The sequence below is a fragment of the Anomaloglossus baeobatrachus genome, chromosome 8, assembly GCF_048569485.1.
Source record: "Anomaloglossus baeobatrachus isolate aAnoBae1 chromosome 8, aAnoBae1.hap1, whole genome shotgun sequence".
NCBI lineage: Eukaryota > Metazoa > Chordata > Amphibia > Anura > Aromobatidae > Anomaloglossus > Anomaloglossus baeobatrachus.
The window spans coordinates 195,025,228-195,042,427 of NC_134360.1; the positions used below are offsets into that span (position 1 = coordinate 195,025,228).

At 43.7% G+C, this 17,200-nt stretch overlaps 1 protein-coding gene across 3 annotated transcripts in view; it reads left to right on the forward strand.

The window, feature by feature from the left end:
• The window catches only part of FNBP1L (formin binding protein 1 like), a 169,651-nt gene extending 156,107 nt beyond the window's left edge, over positions 1–13,544 (forward strand). For 2 of the 3 annotated variants that reach the window (XM_075322345.1, XM_075322347.1), the window contains 4 exons: positions 3,712–3,844; positions 5,853–5,947; positions 7,617–7,762; positions 9,205–12,590. In XM_075322345.1, coding sequence (XP_075178460.1) covers positions 3,712–3,844; positions 5,853–5,947; positions 7,617–7,762; positions 9,205–9,383 — 553 coding nt within the window. In that variant the 3' untranslated portion in view covers positions 9,384–12,590. The other variant, XM_075322346.1, reaches the window with a different exon arrangement.
• Positions 13,545–17,200: the final 3,656 nt, after the last annotated feature.

Sequence of the window (17,200 nt, forward strand, 5' to 3'; positions counted from 1 at the left end):
TGTAACCGCCTGGGGGAAGGTAGGAGGGGGTGTCCTACCTGGTCGGCGGCGTAGCCTCTGCCAGTGTGCAGGCGTGGAGCTCTGCACCTGTGTCCGTGTGCTCCGCACACCGGAGGACTGGCTGCGGACCGCAGAAGAATGAGGCAGGAAGGCAGGGAGGTGGACGCCGGTGGGGGCAGGGAGCCCCCTGTAGTGAAGCAGCGCTGCGGGCCCCATCATCATCCAGACGCGCTGCGAGGTCCAGTCCCTGCTGTATGCCCCTTGCACCCTTTGGGGTGATACCGCAGGGTGAATAGGAGGTGCCCAGGAAGGATTAGCCCCGCGTGTCAACCCGGGAGTGGTACCGTGGAATTGGACGGGGGAGAGGGCCCAACGACTCAAGCTTCTGCGACCCAGGGGAGTGGTACCCACACGGGCTGCGAGAGCTGAGGTAGAGAAATGATACCTGCAGAAAAAGAGAATTCCAACAGATGAGAGCGACGAGCGTCGCCGAGAGAAAAATAAAAAAAATATACGCAAAAAATCAAGTGGCTGAAGAGGGCCCAGTCGGCCCACATCAGCCTCCTACGACACTAAGCAAAAAACTGATTGAGTCCGCCTCTGGCTCAGGGGTTATACTGCTGGGGAGGAGCTAACTTTTTCTGTTTACTTAGTGTCAGCCTCCTAGTGACAGCAGCATAACCCATGGTCCTGTGTCCCCCAATGAAACGATGGAGAAAGACCTGTTAAAACAGTTTCAGTGCTTTACTCATTAAGAGAACCATATTGTATCTGTGCAAAGGTTTATGTGCTCTTAACTAGAATCTGTCACCATGTTTTTCTACCAGGAGATCAACATAATGTAAGAGGCAGAGACCCTGATGCCAGCGATGTGTCACTGGGCTGCCTGCTGTAGTTTTGAATAAAATCAGCAGGAGACTTTTAGAGGACTTGCCATGTAATCCTCCACATTCATGAGCTCTGTATACCCACGCTGCCACCACAGATTGGCAGCTTTCTGCCTATGCACAGTGTACACAGAAAGCTGCCAGTCAGTGGTGTGGGTGGGGTAACCAGGAGAACTGGTAGATCTGCAGCAGGTAATAATTTTATCAAAACTCCAGCAAGAAACTCAATATTTGACTAAGTGCTGGGATCAGAGCCACTGCGCCCTACGTCATGCCTGCTCTCAGATTTGATAGAAAAAAATCCTGCTGGTAGATTCCCTTTAAAGAATGTTGAGGTTATCCCAGGAAATGAATATTTGTAGCTGTTGGAGATCACAGGCAATTATATCACCTGTATATCGGGCCAATGTATTATTATTGGCATATGTTTGACATTGGAGGACTAACTGGTTCATTTCCAGCGGAAAATCAGCTGTGAAGGGAGGTGGTTTATTATTTTGTATACTTAATTTTGCATATTATTTTCAATATTTTGCATACCACCATCACTGTCCCCATTTGAGCTCACAATGTAAATTCCCTATCAGTATGACTTTGCTTGGGTTTCCTCCCATATTTCAAAGACATACTGATAGGGAATTTATATTGTGAGCCCCAATGGGGACAGGGGACAGTGATGTCTACAAAGTGCTATATAAAAGAGTACTATAAATAAAATACCACATGACCGTAGTAGAACATAGAGGGCAATAAGCCTGAAGATAACACATGCCTTGAGACATTCTGTGTAGTAGCTAAAAATACTGTAAAGAGAGACTGGTAAAGGGCAAAGTCCTCTGTTGGTGAAACGCGCGTCAAGGAGCCAGTGTCAGACCTTTACCCCAGTTTCGCACCAGGTCTCAATTTATTATGTATATATTTATTGCCCTCTACTTTGTATTACCATTATGGGATATAGAGATGTTTCGGTTTGTCGTTAGTGTGGCCTCATTTATTACTATAGAGTGTTACTTTCAGTATTTATTGGAACATGTACAATTATATTGATTTCATATACTCATAACCTTTACTATTCTTGTCTATGCCAGAGAACTAGTTAAAAAAGGAGTTAAAGGAGCATTTATGCCTCTATCTTAGAGAGACTTGTTGTTTTTCTGTGGACCCCTAGATAACCTGGTTTCTTCCCTGATGCTTGTCTTTATTATTTGCTCTTTTTTAGTATTGATTCTTTTTTGTCATCATGTAATTACCGTATTTTTCGGACTATAAGACGCACCGGACTATAAGACGCACCCTGGTTTTAGAGCAGGAAAATAGGAAAATAAAATTTTAAGTAAAAAATGGAGTCATGACACACTGTTATGGGGCGAGGATCTGCTGTTGACACTGTTATGGGAGTAATGTCTCCAAATTCTCTACTAAGATACCCCATCCTGGTAATGATCCTCATGCCTTGTATATACAGTATATAGCCCCCATCCTGCTATATACTGCCAACCTGCTCATATACACCCATCCTGCTCATATACACCCATCCTGCTCATATACACCCATCCTGCTCATATACACCCATCCTGCTCATATATCCCCATCCTTGCTCATAATATACCCCCATCCTGCTCATAATATACCCCCATCCTGCTCATAATATACCCCCATCCTGCTCATATACCCCCATCCTGCTCATAATACACCCCCATCCTGCTATACACCCCCATGCTGGTATACGGCTCGCATACTGTGGCACATAAAAAAAATAAACATTCATACTCACCTTACCTCACTCCCTGCAGCATCGCTCCTCCTCCCGTCTGGGTCAGCGGCAGTGCCGCTGAGTGGACCCGTCCCCATTCCCCTGCAGTACCGCGATCTCCTCCTGGCTGCCGGTGGCCGCTGAGGAGCCGTCCCCGTTCCCCTGCAGCACTGCGATGTCCTCCTGGCTGCCGGCGGCTGCGTGTAGACACGTGCGCACAGCGATGACGTAATCGCTGTGCACACCGCTAGTCTCCACTCAGCGACCACCGGCACAGACAGGAGGACATCACGGTGCTACAGGGGAACGTGGACGGCTCCACTCAGCGGCCGCCGGCAGCCAGGAGGAGATCGCGGTGCTGCAGGGGAACGGTGACAGGTGAGTGTACTGATTCACTGCACCCCGCGCTGATGATGATGCACGGGGGGCAGTGAATACTGCCGCACATGATCACTCCTCCAGGCTGTAGTTGCCAGGGGTGATCGTGTGGGCCGGCTGTTTATCCCTCGCCCATCATGCCGCCCACCTGTCAGCGCTGAGATGATGGGCGGGAGGATGGGCGTGCATATTAAATGAGTGGGTCCACGTGGTCACGGCAGGCGCTGCTGCAGCTTGCTCGTGCCCCCGATGACCCGCTCCACCGCAGCACCCTCATTCCGCGCAGCCCTACATTCAGATCATAAGAAGCACCCCCCACTTTCCCCTCCAACATTTGGGGGGGGGGGGAAAGTGCGTCTTATGGTCCGAAAAATACGGTATTTAATAAATCCATCTGTTATAATGCTATCTTTATTTTCTCACTATTTCTTCATGTCCTTTTGGGCAAGGTCCAACACCTAATGGCTTTTGTGCCTTTTGGATTTTTTGGGTTTAGCCTAAATTGTATAGTTTTTTGGGTTTAAAGATTATGGTGTCATTTGGTCCTCCCATCAGTAATACGTTGCCTCACCCTCTATGAAGATATATATTAAGACCATTATCGGCATTGACTGGATCTTTTAAAGAAGCTATATGTGCACTTAGGTCATTTCATTGAGAAATTTCTCATCTTTGATTTTTTTCTTTCCATAGAGAAGCCTTGAATAAAATGAAAGATGTATATGAGAAGAGTCCACAAATGGGAGACCCCAGCAGCTTGCAACCAAAAATATCAGAAACCATGGGTAATATTGAGAAGCTTCGAATGGAAATACACAAAAATGAGGTCAGTGTAATAATAATTAATACATAAAAGCAGAATCTGCATCTTAAAGTGGTTTCTAACGTCTTCTAGCGTCACCACGTACATTTGTGGTGCTCACCGCATATCGTTCCTGTAGAGCCAGTTACAAAATCTGCATCTAGGGACTCACCCATCCGCATTGGATGTCATGTTACTTTCAGCTATGGCCAATCTCTTGCATTTAACTCCTCAGATGCCGCAGTCAGTACTGATCACATGATTTTACTGCGATTGGGGAAGTGTTTCGCTCTATAAGTTCATCAGGACCTCTGCAGTGTGACCAATAACAAGGGTTTCCTCTGGCAGCAAAGGGCCAAACAAAGACCCCCAGACTACTGTGTAGAAGGACTTTATTGTCTCCCTGTCAGCAAAATATTGCAGCTCATTATTGAAGTTATCAAAAGATTGCAAGGTCAAGTACTCCAGAGAGTAAAAGAAATGCAAAAAGTCTATAAAAAAAGCAAAAATTAAAACGTAAACCACTACAGTGAAACCTCGCTTAACGAGTAACCCAGTTAGCAAGTATTTTGCTTAACGAGCAAAGTTTGCTGTAAATTTTAACTCAGTTTACGAGCAAGCTTTGCCGTACGAGCAAAATACTCACGGCACACACTTCCGGTTCCGTACATTCACCGCGCTCTAACCCGCTCTTGCAGTCCGCACAAACACACACAAGCATGCACAAACACACACACATTATGCTCCCTTTACCTTCTGTTCCATCGCCGGCCTCATGGTTCTTGTAGTCCGCCGGTACAGGGTGTGTATCGTGTAACCATCGCGACTAGGGAGGAACTTCCTCTGTCAGCCGCTACTCAGTCAGGGTGCTGACCAATCAGAGGCAAGTGGCTCTTGCCTTTGACGTCAGCGCTCTGGCAGCGGACGTTCCTCCCTCGTCGCGATGATTACCCGATACACATCTTGTACCGGCGAACTACAAGATCCAGGAGGTCGGCGGTGGAACGGAAGGTAATGTGAGAATATGTGAATGTGTTTCTGCGCGCGTGTGTTTCTGCGCGCGCGCGCGTGTGTGTCTCTACGCGCGCGTTTCTGTGCGTGTGTGGAATGGCACAATAGGGGACCAGGATGGGACATTTAACAAGATGTGGAACGAATTGTCTGCATTGCAATGATTTCCTATGGGAAATCTTGCTTTGCTGAATGAGTAACTTGGTTAACAAGCACACTCCCAGAACGGATTGTTCTCGTTAACCAAGGTTCCACTGTAATGTCTTGGTAATGAACTACAGCTATGGCAAGGAATTATAATATTGATACTGCTCTTACATGTATAAATGGCTGCAATTTTTGTTAAGTCACGTCGAGTTTTTTGTCGGTAGCAAAGGTTTTATTACATCACAAATATGGCTCCATAATTAAGTGTAAAAAAAATTCACGGCACTTTGCAAATAGTTAAAGTGTGAGTGTGTATGATATAAAAAATATGTATGTATATAAATATGTATTACTGCAGCCTTACAAGGTCCTTTTTAGATAAATCGCATAAGAAACGGTCAAATGCTGCGCTGCTAAAGTAAGGAACAATCCAGAGTATTCTTTTCAGTGACTTTATTTCTACTCGTTTCGGAGAAATATTTCTCCTTCAAGAAAAATAAAAATCTCATCTACTAGTTTCTTTCTCCTTCAGGACAAAAATCACATCTGTGATTTATTTATTTTTTTTTTCTTCCTGAAGGAGAAAAATGTCTCTGAAACGCATAGTCACTGAATAGAATTCTCAGGATTGTGCCTTACTTCGGTGGTGCAGTATTTGACCCTTTCTTACGCGATTTATCTGGCTCCCCCGTAGGCCTGCTGCAGCCATTTTGACATTAGTAGTTGTGACTCACACAACCCCTCAAGGTGAGCACCCTCAGTGTTGTTCTTCCATAACACCCCTCGGATAAGACCCTATTTTCACTTCTTTTGTCTTCCAGTTTGTTTAAAGATCCTTTTAACTTTAGCAGTAATATCTTTCTCCCATTTTCAGGCCTGGCTGTCAGAAGTGGAAGGCAAAGTATCACAGAGAAGTGAGCGGAGACACAGCGCCGAGGCCAATCACCTAGTGGCACAAGGAAGAGAGAGGTCATTATTGGGACTAGAAGCTGCAATGGCTGTTCTCACTTCGTAACCTGCAAATCCTGATATGCAAACTAAAATTTTCAGTAAAGCCACAAATTGTAGATGTAGGCCGGTGACTGTGAAGGAGCTTAACCCTCTGGTGGGAACATAATCTTTAATAATGAGTTTGGGAATAATGTGCCTGTCAGGCGCAGGCTAGAAAAATACCTATAATATCTAATTTTTGCAATTTCAGTGATCTAAAAGTGATCAGAGACCTTCATAGGAATGCAATAAAAGAGACTACATATTATCAGGTGCAAAACAAACCCATTACTATTACATAAAAGTAATAACTCTGAAATACACACATTTCCAAACTGCCACCAAATAGCCCCCAGTTATAAACACATAAAGGTTATTAAAAAGAGAAAAATTTGTCAAAAAAACATAATTTTAAGACACCTAAAATGTTACACACATAATTATTCAGAATTAGATTCTGAAGTTTCCCCAAAAGAAACACATTTGCAGTGCAAAGAGCAAGAGCAACCTTTATAAAGTGTGATGTGGTCAGGAACAATGAGCCTGAGAAGCCAGCACAGGTATATCTGCCCTCCTGAAGCTCTGCAGACCAACTGTGGTATCAGGTTTCACACAGCAGCTAGAGCCAGGAGACTACCTGGAGAGAGGGGATTTCCTAAAAATCTGGTGAGGAGGGAGAAATGAAAATAAAAGAGAAGCGCCTGTCAGGGACATTAATCCCATCCGACGGTTATAATGGTTTTCTCACCCAAGACCACTTCAATTTTTTTATTTTGCCCTTTTACAGCCCCCAGAAATCCCCAGAATGAAACCAAAACCCATCTTTCAGCTGGCAGTGCTGCATTTTCCTGACCAGCAGGGAAAAGCCCCCAAAATCACAGTGATGCCACAATTAAGCGATAGTTCATCAGTTTTTGAATTGGGGACAATCCTTTAAACACTTTTCTATTACTGGAAACCTACATGTGCCTACAAAGTAAGATGATTTTCAGTGTGGAATCTCCATTTTTAAACAAACTGAAGTAGATGAGTATATCTGTGGAACGTCCCTCTAGTACCGCAGGATTTTGTATTGTGGAGACTGATCTACATAAGGATTGGCATTAGGGGGTTTTGGGTGCAGATCTGAAGGCTGGGAACTGTCATAAATAGCAGCAGCATGGAATCCCCCTACTGTACCACAGAGACTAGGCGAAAGAAGAGCAGAAGTTTTATTCTGTAATCTGCCCTTTATGTAATAGAAGTTTACGAGCTATCGTAGCTAGGGGTTTGGTTCAGGGTTTACTGAGACTTCTTTAAAGGTCTTCTCCAGTTTTAGGCTTGTATGTCATCCAGATGTCAGAAACTTAGTTTGGTTTAGGTCTGAAAACTGGAAACCCCACCCGTAACGTAAAGATGACCATGAACAACTATAGTCACCTGTGCACAGGATGATTAATAAATAAAATTGCTGCAAATCGATTTGTAGGAACAGGTCCATCGTCAACTTTTCTAATCTGTTGCTGTTAGACTAGAGCTCTGGGAGCCTCCTCTTACCTGACGCCATCTGTGGTCTGCCAGTTATGGGGTCTCACTGCTGCTTGGTGTTATCTGTATGGTGTCTGCCCACGTGGCCCCTTGACATGTGGTCGTCTGTGTCTTTTTACAGTCCGGAAGGAAGTTATACAGAAGATGCAAGTCAAGAAAGCAGAATCCAACCTCAGCCTGTAGTTCATACAGAATTTGATGACGAGTTTGACGATGACGATCCCCTCCCAGCCATTGGGCATTGTAAAGCAATCTATCCATTTGATGGTATGTATGTGGTATCTGTCTAGCTGTATCAGCCAGCCTGCTTGGAAGCAGGATGGGACATTGCAAATATGCACGGAAAATATAGCTATTTAGGGGCAATGTTATGTATGGGATACTGCAGATTAATTGCTGTGTAATGTGTTGGTAGAAAACACCTGCCTGTGGGAAACCTAAATTCATTCTAATCAAAAGGCTAGAACATTTTAGTAACTAGATTCCATTATGCTCCAACCTGCATGCTGGTCAGATATTTGGTCTCTTGCAGCGTTCTAGAGCCTATAAAGACATGTTCGCCCCCATGTAGTAATGTCCTCCATCTTGGCCCCTTCCTGTAATCATGGGTCTATTCCTGTGATATGTTTTTCATCCTGGCCCTCATTCTGTAATGTCCCGTATCATGGGCCCCTACTAGTAATGTCTCCAGTCTTGGGCCTTTCCTGTCCTCATGTCACCCATTATGGGCCCTATCCAGGTATACTATTATCTGTCCTGGCCCCTATCCTGTAATAATATTCCCCTATTATGGGCCCCTTCTTGTATTGTCCTCCATTCTTTACTCATGTCACCTATAATGGGCCCCATCCTGGTATAAGGCTTTCTGTCCTGCTACCTACCTGTAATAATTTCATCCATCCTGGCCCTCATCCTGTAAGAAATTAATTCCATCTTGGGCCCCTTCCTATAATAAAGTCCCCATCCTGGTTCGAAGTCTGTAAGAAATGTCCCCAGTCCTTGGCTTCTTCCCATGATAATGTCCGCTGTTGTGTTCACTCTCTTAACTTAGCAGTATCTCTAAGGGGCCAAGAAACATCAGTCAACATCCGCCTGACCAGTCCAGGTATTTGATGTGCTTTAGCCCAAGCACACCTGATGAAATGAAGCCATTGCTCAGCTGTATTACTTAGGCTTTAGACGACCCCTGATTTGCAATTATGTGCCCTGAGATAATGCTGAGACTGGAGTAGTCAAACCCCCCCTCCCCCCCCCCCCCCCCCAAAAAAAAAAATGGCATTTTGTGCTGAATTTGAATAACTCTCTTAGTTGTTTTTTTTGTTTGTTTTTTTTGTAAATTCTTGTTTTATTGGTTTATTGCAAACAGTCTATAAATGGGCAATGTGGGTTGAATAATTTTGATTGCGTGTGTATATATATATATATATATATATATATATATATATATATATATATATGATATATATATATATATATGATATAGATGTTTTGGTGAGTAAGGGCTCCTCTTGGAACACTACAACCATTCCCCTCCAGAGGGCAGTATGGTGTAAGATATCCCCGGTTGTAACATTGTGATTTGTTTTAAATTGTTGCCCGTTTTTTTATGTTTCTTTTTGTGTTGTGTTTATATTGTTTGCAATCATTTTCTTGTTTCATTGCTGGATAGGATTTTGGCATTTAAAATTCTCTTTACATCTCACAATTAGGTAATAATGAAGGCACCCTGGCTATGAAAGAAGGAGAAGTAATGTACATTATCGAGGAAGATAAAGGCGACGGCTGGACAAGAGCAAGACGGCAGAACGGCGAGGAAGGCTACGTGCCCACGTCATACATAGATATTACTCTAGAGAAAAACAGTAAAGGTGCAGTAACCTATATCTAAGCTACACAAGTACACCAGAGATTGGTCAAAGCAAGATGGAGGAAAGGTCTTGCTGATCGGGAGAAACTTGAATGCGAATAGGATAATTTTTGGTGCCTGGCGGATATTGGTCACTGTGTGGGCACAGCGGGATATTTAGAGGTTTTTCTGACATAAGACACCTGGAGAGAGGAGCCCGTCCCCTTCCGTTTGCCTTACATCCCAATGTGTGTTATGTCTGTACATTGAATAATATTTTACAGAATGTTTTCTACTTCTCTTATCTTTTGGGTGAAGCTATGACGAGTCAGAAAGTGTTATATTTTATCAGCTTTTAATACACAATCCATTTGTGAAATCCTTTTATCCTTTTTGTATCCTCTCTAGATGTATATTTATATATGTATGGGGCGGGTAAATGTCACACTTTATCTGCTTCCTTATTTTTACATTTATTGTGATATAAAGGACGAAATACTGAGCCAAAATATCAAGAATTTTTACAATTTTTATCCCCAGGGACGTCATGTTTGTATGAATTTGTGGTGTATGACCAAATATTTGTATAATACTGCTCAGATCTGTGGTTTAATGACGCACCTTTGTCCTCATATCCTCTAGCCGCCATTGTTATGGTGCAGGTCTTATTCCGGGGATACGTTTGCTTTATACATTGAGTCGCGATAATCTGGAAGTTCTTTATACCTGGAGTACCTGGACTTTATTTTTGCAGCGTATTTGTTTCATTTCTTTTACTCTAAGCCAATATATTCTGAATAATAAAAAAAATCTATTTGACCACGATACAATAAATCCAATTTCTTACGGAAATTTTTGGATGCCGTGTCTGGTTTTGCTCTTTAATTTTGATGCTTGGCTCCGTGGTGTGGTAAGATATTAAGCAATGGTTAGTACACAGACTGGAGTAGCATGTCGTGACTTTGGTAGCTACGGCAGATGCACGATTTGGTAATTTGCATGCTCAAATTCGGTAGGAAAGATTAGAATATCGACGCTAGATGGTGCAAGTTTGCTTTGATATATTTCACAATCTCTGCTGTCACGGCAAAGATTTTCTCAGTGATCAATGTACCGCTTAGAGTGAAAGTACGATCATGTTAATATCTATAAAGTGTACCTACCGTTTGGTTTTTTAATTTTTTTTTTATCTGACTACTAAAATATGTTGCGGTCTAATTTCATGATGTAGTCTTGTAAGGGTCGAAGGGATTGTCCAGTGAAATCAAGTCGATCCCCAAGATAGGTGACAACGTACTGATTGAAGGGATGGGGTTCCAACCACACCAATTTAGTAAAACAGGTTTTTACCTCTGACAGGACATTTTTTATCGACATTGTAAAATAAAGCGGTGTGTCAGATGCCCCACCGGAGCGCCATTCACTCTCTACCAAGCTGCCGGAAGAAACAAGTGCCACACTTGTCAACTCACTAGGGACTGATTGGAGTGGCAGGTCAGAGGCCCAAACGGAGAACTATTCATTCTTTACGGAGCTGCCGGAAGAACAAAGTGCATCATGCATTAGCTTACTAGGGACTGATTGGAGCCTCGGGCCAGATGCCCAACCGGAGCGCCCTTCACTCTCTACCAAGCTGCCGGAAGAACCAAATGCCGCACTTGTCAACTCACTAGGGACTGATTGGAGTGGCGGGTCAGAGGCCCAAACGGAGAACCATTCATTCTTTAAAGAGCTGCCGGAAGAACAAAGTGCATCATGCATCAACTCACTAGGGATTGATTGGAGCCTCTGGTCAGAGGCCCAAACGGAGAGCCATCCATTCTCTACCAAGCTGCTGGAAGAACCAAGTGCAGCACTCATCAGCTCAATAGGGACTGAATGGAGCAGTGGGTCAGATGCCCAAATGGAGCTCCATCCATTCTCTACGGAGCTGCCGGAAGAACCAAGGGCAGCACTCGCAGCCTAGTAGGGACTGAATGGAGCGACAGGTCAGATTCCAACCAGAGCGCAATTTATTCTCTGAGCTGCTGGAAGACCCAAGTGCAGCATGCGGCAGCCCGATAGACATTGAATGGAGCGACAGGTCAGATCCCAACCAGAGAGCCATTCATTCTCTGAGCTGCTGGAAGAACCAAGTGCAGCATGCGGCAGCCCAATAGGGACTGAATGGAGCAGTGATCTAGCACGCGCCATCTACACCATCCTGATGATCATTCGAGGAGTCATACCCTACCGATCAATAACTTAGCACCTATTTTGTGGATTTGTTTTCACTGGATAATCCCTTTTAAGGTCTTTCTGTTACAGCACCACAAATCCCCTTCTTTATTATTGGAAGTAAATTCATAATATGGATGCCTTCAGCTGGTCGACTAAAGCATATGGCTCTGTATGTCTCTCCTATGAGCCCTAATGGTGGCGAAAGGCAGCCAGAATTGTATGTTCTTAATGAATCCTTTGCAACTTTTTGGTCTCCTACCTCGGCCCTCATGTGCCATCTGATGGTCTCCAAACAGGTTTACAACTGTTAAAGGAACTTCTATGCTGACAAATTTTTTAAATTTTGTAGCTGTGAAAAAAAATAAAAGGGGAATTTGAGGCTTTGCAATGGAAAATATGTTGATGAAACCCATATAAAGATACACTGGAAAATTATTCAGCAAAAATTTTGGACTTGTGCAGATAAAAAAAAGGTACACGTGCTAATATGTTGTATGGACATAACTGAAGTTTGCAGTTTGTTAAATTTATATATTTATTACATCAGATGAAGGAATAAACTGATAAAATTTTGCTAGGACATGCCATCATGTTCTGATTCCGGAATAAAGGGACCTTGGTGTTGCACTTTGTCCCTGTCTGCTCCCCGGACCCCATTCACATCAATGGGCATGCTGTGAAGGGGAAACATAGTAAATTACGCCCCTGCACTGCTTCCTCTTCATTTTGTGGTGGTCCCAGAGAACCCCCATGACTAATTGACAGCAGACTCTAGTGATATACTATGACATTATGGAAACGTATGCTATAAGTAATTATGTAAATACTGAATACTACAGACTCAGACGAGCAGTGGTATATCAGATACTAACATTGCGTCCATACTTCAGTTCTGGTTAATCTCATACGACATATTACTCCATAGAGCTGTAATTCTCCGTTATTTGATTTATATTTTGATAAATATAAATGTCTGCCATCTCCCTATTTAGCGCCCTGATAACTGTCCTCTTCTCTGTTTTTTCCTCTCGGACTGCAGGTTCCTGAAGAGGGTGTCTGTGAATCTGGGCGAGATGTGGAAGGCGTTTACATGCAGCTTCTTTTAAGGGGAGGGTTTTAGGCCGGGGGACACATGTGAGAGCAGCAACACGCATGAACGCATGATACATACATGTTCACTAACTTCCAGGCGCCCTGAATTTTTTCTTTAATTTTTTTTTTTTTTACGACCGGTGTAGTTTCTGCTTCCAACGAGAAACGCATCTCATTGCCACAAATACATCATTCCATCCTTATTTTACAAATTGATGACGTAAACTGGAAAACAAACTAGTGAATGTTGTATGCTTCTGCACCTTGATGGCTCTAATAGGAAAGTTCATCCATGACATGGTGGCCGACGCTCCATAATATGGTCTATATCACATGGTGGCTGACGCTGCATAAGATGGTCTATCACATGGTGGCTGATGCTCCATAATATGGTCTATATCACATGCTGGCCGACGCTCCATAAGATGGTCTAGATCACATGCTGGCCGACGCTCCATAAGATGGTTTAGATCACATGCTGGCCGACGCTTCATAAGATGGTCTACATCACATGGTGGCCGACGCTTCATAAGATAATGTACCATGATGGTTTCAATGTTTGCACTTTTTCTTCAAATGATTATATGGCCTTGATTTTTTTCTTAAGACCTTAATTTTCTAAATTGACACCTCCAATGTTTACACGACCCTCCCTGATCACCCCCAACTGGTCCCGTCATCCGTGCAGCTCTGCAGATATTCACTAGAGTGTTTTTGGCTTCCTCCTTACATCATATCAAGGCTTATTGCCGGTGTCTGCCTGTGCCATCTACATTCTCGACCCTAACCCTTTAGATTTGCATGAAACATGTTTCTCACCTTATCTTTTCTTCCAGTCTGTACAGCCTGATTGCCTCCCTGTCATAACCACTATTTTCCTTTTTTTTTTTTGTCTACTGATCACTAAATATTTCCAAGCCAACGCTCTCATGGTTTTTTTTTTGTTTTGTTTTTTTTCGCTGCTACGACTGTCCATCTTTTCCAATAACTTTTTACATTCCAGTTTTTGTTTTGGACATAAGTCCCCTTCCACGTGTCTGTATTATCTGCACCATTTATGAGCAAGAGAACTTTCTGAAATCTGGTTACAGTAGTGCTCCGTGATCTTGAAGACCATTCTGCGCGGGGCACAGAGCAACGGGCCAAAGACCGAAGACTTTCAATGTTCTGAAGACCACCCTGACTACTTTCCATTCAGACGCTGCCTTAAACTGGAGTGCCTAGGAGGTCGTTGCCAACGTTTCGCTACCAGATCAATATTCCATAGTTATTAATTGGCTTTGGCTCAACGATTTATAATCCTGTCCTCAGGGAATGACCTTTTTAAGATCATATTTTGCCCGTTACGCGGACCAATTGATATATAAACTTTGGTTCCTCGCGGCTAGTTGTAATGTCTGGTTTTTACGACTAGTTGGTTTTCTGAGGATAGGCCTTGAGAAGAGCTGTTTTTTTGCATCCTCCCTTTTTCTCCTCCTCGGTGATTGATTCCATCCTTCATTCACTGGGGATGTCTACTGTGCCACAGCTGCCGACGCAGCCATCGTAGGTGTTTTTTTTTTTCCTCTTCTTCATGGTTGTATATTCTGCATAGACCAAGCTAGAATCAAGACCATGTAACGCAATCATTGTATTTTTTGTTGATTGTTTTTAGGACTGTAGTGTATTTTTATTTTTTTGTGGGGGGGGGGAGGGGGGATTAGGAAGTTATCAGTCCGTTTTATTGCAATGTTAAAGCTATTGCCAGGCAATCTTTTTATTGTATGAACCTGATAAAAATGACAGTAATACTTAATAATTCTGTGCACTTTTTCTTTTATAAACAGGTGTATTGCTGATCTGTTTTATAATGTACATATAGGTGTCTGAGACCACTTTAATCACTAGTCTCTATCCAAATTTGTGAATTAATGTATGTGTGTGTGTAAAGAACACTACCTGGCTTAATGTTTTATTGGATGTATTAAAAAATAATGTATGATTTTATTTTTTTTTTTTTATCATGTAGTAGCCAGCAAAGCGTATTTTTAGCTCAAATACTGGCGCCCTGGCGTTTTAAATAAACTGCTAAATTACTATTAAAACAGCGTATTGTGTAAGGTTTGTCTCACACTATGGTGCAGCTTAATACACATTTCTTATGCTGTTTTATTTCCCCTTTTTCTTATTCTGTTGGGAAAGACAAATGGATTCTTCAGTTTTGGGCCCTAGAGCGCTTGAGTGGATTTTCAGCTGCGGCGGGAACACAAATCCCATTTCCAAACCAGATTGTGCTTTTTTTTGTTTGAAGAGAATGTTGTCTTAGGCTGCTTTCACACCTCCGGTTTCTGCAATGCGGCACACTCCGGCACTTTGCAGGAAAATCGCAACCATTTTTTTTTTTGCTGCCGGTTGCGTTTTTTCTGCATAGACTTTAATTAGTGCCGCATTGTGCCGCATGGCCTTGCGTTCCGTCCGGTTTTTGCAGCATGCGGCAGATTTAGCCGATGCGGCCGGATGGAACGTTGCCTGGCACATTTTTTCGTGCGGCAAAATAAACCGCGCCGCATTCGGCCAATGCGGCGCATTTTTCAATGCATGCCTATGGCGGCCGGATGCGGCGCGATGCGGCAATAACCGCATCCGGCCGCCGCATGCGGTTTTTGCCACTGCGCATGCTCAGTAGCATGCCGCAAGCGGCAAAAACCGGACTGGCCGCAAAGGAAAAACTTATGCAAAGGATGCGGTGTGTTCACCGCATCCGTTGCATAGATTGCACAGCCGGATTGAGCCGCAGAGCTCAAGCCGGATGTGTGAAAGCAGCCTTACTGCTCGTTAAAACCTCTTTTAACCCAAAAAAAAAAAATTGATCCTTAGTGACCAAAGATGACAAGGCCACTGTCTAAGATCTAAGGTGTGGTCATCACACTGCAGCGGCCGCACGGTGCCCAAACCGTGTGTGCATTCAGTGGCAGATGCGTAGTTCCGCAATTTAACCTGCAAAAATTGTGGCCATCAATTTGCCACGTTGGTGGATTTGCAGCTGCGTGGAAGACTAGCCTCAATTGCATTTTATATAGAGTCATGGACTCAATTGCACGGTACAGAATATCTCACAAGAATACTTCGGTGGCACTTTTTTTTTTGTTTGTTCTCTAAAGTTCCCTTTAGCAGGATATCTTGATTTACAGTGAAGGAAATACCGTATTTTTCGCTTTATAAGACGCACCTGATTATAAGACGCACCCCCAAATTTGGTGAAGGAATAGAGAATTTTTTAATAAATGGGGTACGTCTTATAATGCCAGTGTCTGTCTAACAAATCATATAGGGTATATGTCACTCATAGCCCCCCCCATCCTAAAATTAGCCCGCTTAATCTGGATATGGCCACCTTATATTGAATATAGCACCCTTGTGCTGGCACACATCCCCCAGTGATGCCACATGTCCCCTATGGCTGGTACACGGCCCTTTGTGGCTGACACACTGCCCCCAGTGATGCCACATGTCCTCTATGGCTGGAACATGGCCCCCTGTGGCTGCCACACGGCCCACATCACCCTGTGTTAGATATCGCCCCCATGCTGCTGCTTTTAGTAAAATAAACTCTTTCCTTATCTTCTCCAGCACTGTCCTCCCTCGTGTCTCCCTCCGTGCGGTTGAGCTCCGGCCTCCTGCACTTCCTGGTTCTCGGTGCGGTCATGTGATCGGCACAGCAGAGATATCTCTGCCTGATCACAGCAGCAGGAGGGAGACCGGGGAGACACACAGGAGGAGGTGAGAAAAGAGTTTTTTTTACTATGGGCAGCAGTATGGGGGCCATATCTAACACAGGGGGGCATGTGCGATGAAAGGGAAACACAGGCAGATATTATATGCACCGCTCCCCCAGCCCATCGCTGCGGTGCGGTTTCAGCACCACGGTGATGGACAGCAGCTGTGCATATTATATGAGCGGGAGCAGGAGATCTAACTCTGCCACCCGCAGCTTTCACCTGCCTCTACCAGCCTCCAGCACCGCTCCAGAGCGGCCCCCACCTCCCCTGGACCCAGCAGTATATAATCCGTATATTCGGATTATAAGACGCACCCCCTACTTTCCCCCAAAATTTGGGGGAACAAAAGTGCGTCTTATAAAGTGAAAAATAAGGTAATTATTTGATCCCTTGCTGATTTTGTAAGTTTGCCCACTGATAATGGCATAAACAGTCTATAATTTTAAGAGTAAGTTAATTTTAACAGTGAGAGAATATCCAAAATAAAATCCAGAAAATCACAATGTATAAATTATATACTGTAAATGTATTTGCATTTTCCGGAGAAATAAGTATTTGATCTCCTAACAACCATTATAAGTTCTGGCTCCTACAGATACTTAGAGGTAATGAGGCGATTAGGAATGTCTATTAAAGACAGATGTCATAAATTGTCACATCAGTCACACTCTAACCTCTGCAATTTGGGCAATACCAAAGAGCTTTCTAAGGATGTCAGAGACAGGATCATAGACTTGCACAAGGCTGGAATGGGCTACAAAACCATAAGTAAGATGCTGGGTGAGAAGA